We start from the raw sequence: 5,592 nt of genomic DNA on the forward strand, positions 1-5,592 counted from the left end.
AGGTCTTCTGATTATACCCATTGTTTAGGACATCAATTGTATTTTTTTTTTTTTAACTTTGGAACTTGGTGCTTTTTACTTACAAAAGAAAAATAATAAAGGAAAAGTCTGAAGCTAATCAGCTGGAGACAAAGGGACAAAGGTGGGAATCTGAGGGGAAGAGAACGGTGGCCTGCAGAGAGAGAAGGGGAAGGGCTCTGGCTCCAAGGAAGCCAGAGGGTCCCAGCCTCGAGGGGCTTCCCAAGGACCAGCCCTACTTTCCCACAGAGGCTCAGATCAATGGGCCAGCAGTTGAGTCTCCTCCTGCTCACTATGGGTTTTCCAGGAGCCTGAGTGCCCAGCTCCAAGGGGCTGGAATGGCAGGGGAAACTGAGGCCAGAGAGAGCACATGGGTCCTGCCACCACACCTCACTGTGGTGTGATCTTGGCAGCCTCGGCCCGAATAAGGGCAATGAGGTCCTGGTTGATGAGGAAGACGAATCTCAGGCTGGCAATCTCCACCACAGAGTTGTCGCTGAGGTGCCATTTGGAGCCACACAGCACAGGCCGTCCATCGACGTAGATGGGCCGCCGGCCTTCGTTGGTAATGAAGAAGTCACCGTTATTTTTCAGCTTGATGACACCTTGCTTCTGGGAGATCTTCCAGGCCGGCCCCTCCAGAGACAGGTCCACGTCAATCTGGTTATTCTTGGTGGCTCTTCCCAGGGTGATCTCCCGAGAACACATCAGGTACCGCACCATCCAGCCCCGCAGAACCGCAAGCGTCTGGCTGTTGAAGTCCAGAGAGCCATGCCCGTGATGCTGTCAACCAGCACCTGCCACTTCTGCAGCTCCTGCTCCAGCTGGCGGATCTCTCGATTTTGGCGCCGGTCTGCCACGGTCAACTCATGTTCTAGGACCTCATCTGGAGCTTACTGTCATCAATCAGATCCTCTGCGTCAGAAAAGTTGAGCACTTGGTCCCCCTTGGGCAGTGGCTGCACTGTCTGGTCCTCCAGCAGGTAATACTGCTTCATGAGCTGCCAGTGGGCCTGCAGAGCCTTGGCCATACAGGCCAGGTAGAAGGCATCAGGGTGTCTGTGCAGCAGGTCCTGGAACGTCTCCAAGGTGGGCTGACTGGTCGATCCCACTTTGCTCAGCAGCTGCTCCTCAGCCTTGCTAAACAAGGCCTTGCTCTGGATGGCAGCAATGGCTTCTGGGTGCAGCTGTCTCATGGCTTGGCAGGCCAGCTTGGAGATGACAGGATCGTAGAGCAGGGCGTACCAGCGCTCCTGGACCTCCCGAAGGGTGAAGCGGCAGCTGAATTTCATGCCCAGGTGGACCAATGTCAGGTCATTGGTCTGCAGCACGGTGTTGATGAGCAGGAGATGGTCCGCAGGCTTCCAGCGGCCCAAATCCTTGGTCACCTGAAGTGGCTGTTTGCTCTTCTTCACACGCTTGGTGAGCCCGGGGCCTGGGGCTGGGCTGGGCAGCACAGGAGTGCTAAGTGCCTTGGACACCTTCTTCTCGATGGAGGAAGGTTCACTCCCTGAACAGTGGCCTGGTTCCACACCACTGGCCCCCTTTGCCCGGGTAGAGGACTTGGCCAAGCTGCTCTCCACCAGCTCATCATCAAACTTCTTCCTCTTGATGAACCTGGAGGAGCTTCTCCATTTCGGGATGGTGCCCAAGGCCTGAGAGGAAGCCCGCTTCTGCCCTGCCAGTGACTCCTCATCCTCTGAGCGGCTGGCAGTGCCTGATGCCGTCAGAGATGAATCTAGCAGCCCCTGAGAATCATTCCTAGGCTGCCAGCTCCAACAATTTCTCCCCAGTGATGGCAGCAGCCACAGGGCCAAACCCGCTTCCATGAGGCAGACCTACTTCCGGGTCTGCCCATCAATTGTATTTTAACAATCTTCTGATCTTGATGCATATCCAAGCTTGGGAACAGAATCCAAAAGGTGGTGGGATGGAATCTGTTTCTGATAAGCCACCAAGTGCAGCTGGTTTTGGGGCCCACATTCAGGAATGAGTGCTGAGTAGACCACCGCTGAAAGACCACTGCTACCCAGAGAGCTCAAGCTTGGCCAAGTGTTCACATGGCCCACTAATTACCCACAGACTTAGCCCGAACTTCAACCAGGCTTCTCTCCTTCCCACAGGGCTCTGAACTTGGACTCATCCCAAGCCTGAGCAGCACTAACATGTAGAACATGGAGCTCTTAACAGCTCACCCCTGGGGATAGACCAATCACACTGAGAATGTTCCGGTCAAACCACCCCATCCTGTCACCTTTCCACCCTAATTGCTTACCCAATTTCCCCACAGAAGTTCCTCCTACTCCTGCTTCCCCTCCCTATGAAAGAAAAGCCTTTTCCCTTGCTCAGTTTTGAGACTCTTGTAGATCCTAAAGTCTGAGTGTGCCTCTTACTACAATGGTCTCTGAATCAAGTTTCCCCTTACCTAAGTCCAGGTTTGTTTTCATTTGAAAAAGGCCTGAGCCACTGCCTGAGCCTCAAGCTTCAGAGAATCTGGGGCCACTATTTTGGGTTCTTTTGTGTATGCAGGACTCTGGCTGGAGGGCTGACCCCATCATGGACAGCCGTGGGCCGCCAGCTCAGGCTGACAGGTGTTTGCATTTCGCCCAGACCTTTCTGACCTCAGCTTTAGGACTCCATTTCTGGCATTTGAACATCAGACCTATGGGGATCCTGAGGTGAAAGCCTTTCTATTTCTGCAGTTAATTCCTCAAAACGGAGAAAGGTAAAAGTCTCCGCCGTGACCAATTTCTCTCCAGAGATGCACCCAGCATGCATACTGTGCAGAGATGTCAAGGCCCCATCTGTTAAAGTGATCTTGACAAGCGACTATTCCCCAACCCCCAACAAACTGCTTCCTTTGGTTTTTGTGACTCCTCAAGGTTGAGACACTTCCCTAAAGTATGACTAAGCAGAATCTCAACAGACCTAGGCTGCCGCCCCACCCCTCCATCTCCCAACTAAACATTGGCCATGGCTTAGCAGAACTCTTGCCAGGAAATCACCCAGGCTCTTAAGATGCAGAGGAGAGTGCCAAAGAGTGAAATTAAAAGAACGGTTTTCTAAATGTAAAATCCCTTCCCATCAGAATTAGAAAGCGTTAGGCTGTTTCTCGTCTAATGCTAAAAATGAGTTCATTTGATGGTTGTTTCTATAATTATACAATTATGCCCTATTACACAATTCTGTGATGTTGCCAACTTTGTCTTTCAAGAAAAAGAAAAACAAGTTCTTAGTCATAAATTTAAGAAAAGACTGTCACAGGAAATGCTGTCTGTAATGCTACCAGCACAGCTCTGAAGAAACCATGGTAGGTAACACCTTTCTTACACCCCTAGGAGACTTAAAAAAAAAAAAAAAAAGTGACCAAGAGGTTAATAAGCAGCACATGCTGGGAGAAAAGCCCTGAAGTGGAGACACCTGAGTTTAAATCACAGCTTACCACCCAAGGCAAGTCACACAACTTCAATTTGATTACTTGATCTATAGACATAGGCACGAATAACACAACCTAGCCTACCTCGTTGGATAGGGGAGAGCAAGGCAATTTGAAAGCATTTTAGAACAGTCAAGTGTTTTAGAAAACCAAAGCTACAAATATAAGTGCCATCATCGTGGCCTTCCAGTCACCGGAGCTCGACTGCTATGTGTCCTTTATTTTATGATCTCCAAACAACAAACAACTCTCCCCTTTGGAACACATTCCGAAGTGTTCACAAAGGCTTTTGTCAAAAAGTCATTTATACTGATCAGCCTTGTTAACAAAATTCACGATGCATGCAAATCTTTCTGGATAAGTCTTAAATCATATACCATGAACTTAGTAAAATAGCACTCCACTGTGCTCACAAGGCCTCATTTGAACTCTTTTGGGGATTAAGCAATTTATGTAACTCAGTAAATCTAGCAGTATACGTAAAGGCTCAGGTTTTTCTCCTTTTTAATGGACCAAAAACTTTGTTTTTCCAGACAAGTCTTATAATGTCTCAAATATAGTCCTGTTCTCATAATGCACCTGCCACAAAGATTTCTTATACTATATCTGTCGTAGAGAAGAAAACCAAGGCACAAACAAGTTAGTCAAAAGGAGTTTTAAGGGGCACCTGGGTGGCTCAGTGGGTTAAAACTTCTGCCTTCGGCTCAGGTCATGATCTCAGGGTCCTGAAATTGAGCCCCACATCAGGCTCTCTGCTCAGCAGGGAATCTGCTTCCCTTCCCTTCTCTCTACCTGCCTCTCTGCCTACTTGTGATCTCTGTCAGTCAAATAAATAAATAAAATCTTTAGGGAAAAAAAGGAGCTTTTAAAGGTGTATTTTGTTTCTCTAGTCTTGAGTCTGGAAAAGAAGTTGAAAGTGAAGTCTCTCCCTTATGTGACTTTACCTGGGATGGCGAAGGGGTCCCGGCAGCCCAGAGGGGTAAGAGAAGATCCTGTGGAAGGCTGGAATTCTGAACCAAGACTTCAAACACAGCTGTCACCACAAAAATTCAAAACCAGCTCAAGAGCATACCTGGGCCTATTCTCCACTGAAACACTCTCCTCTTCAGCAGTGCTCAAAATGTTGCCTTGGGGCCAGCAGCAGAAAGAGTAGCCTCTTGTTAGAAGTTCACGGCCTCAGGTCCCACTGGAGACCCACTAAATAAGAAACTCTGGGTGCAGGGCCGGTCTGCTTCCACATGCCCTCCTGATGATCCTAAGGCTCACCTCTGTTTGAGCACCTCTGCTTACCTCATGATAGAGTGCAAGTTTGAGGAGGCTATTCCCAGTGCCTAAAGTGATCCCAGGTTCAGGGCAAACTCCCCTTATCTGCCATCTTATAGGATTTTATTAAAAGAAAAAAATTGAAGTCATGAGTTTTGTTTTAAAACAAACTAACCAAAGCACTATAGAAGAGAGGACACCTGTGATCCCGCCTCCCAGAATGAACCACTCAGGGCTGCTGCATTTCACAACTGCGGGGCCGTGTTTCACACAGAATGCAATGCACGTTATCTAACACAGGAGTCTGGACCACGATTCATATTTTTGTGAATATCCTTCAACACCTCCTCCATGGTTTGATAACTTGCTTACTGACAATTTAGAACCCTTATCAGTATTATAATAAACAACTTAGAGCTGTTTCTTTGTGGCTTATCCCCTTATAGCTGATGCAGAGAATAAAGTTTTCTCTTTATTTACAGTGTTGCAATTCTGTTCTTCCTGGTAGCAAGCATTAATTTCCACTATCTTGAGATCTCTCTGACTTAGGCTCGCTCAAATACATTAGGCTTTACATTTACTAATCACCAAAGCATCTAGCTCAATGAAGAACTGGTAAGAAAACACGTGGCTGTGTGTTGGAGAGGATGTGGAGAAAGGGGAACCCTCTTACACTGTTGGTGGGAATGCAAACTGGTGCAGCCACTTTGGAGAACAGTGTGGAGATTCCTCAGGAAATTAAAAATAGATCTTCCCTATGACCCTGCAATTGCACTGCTGGGTATTTACCCCAAAGATACAGATGTAGTGAAAAGAAGGGCCATCTGTACCCCAATGTTTATAGCAGCAATGGCCACGGTCGCCAAACTGTGGAAA

General features: G+C 48.1%; 1 protein-coding gene across 1 annotated transcript; it reads right to left on the reverse strand.

The window, feature by feature from the left end:
- Positions 1-408: 408 nt before the first annotated feature.
- LOC308349138 (microspherule protein 1-like) lies at positions 409-1,846 on the reverse strand (the record flags this gene model as incomplete). The annotated part of the gene is given in 3 exon segments (XM_080813662.1): positions 409-791; positions 794-907; positions 910-1,846. Coding segments are annotated over 3 exon segments (1,434 nt in total).
- Between the last annotated feature and the right edge of the window lie 3,746 nt (positions 1,847-5,592).

Source organism: Martes martes (genome assembly GCF_963455335.1).
Source record: "Martes martes genome assembly, chromosome: 9".
Taxonomy (NCBI): Eukaryota; Metazoa; Chordata; class Mammalia; order Carnivora; family Mustelidae; genus Martes; species Martes martes.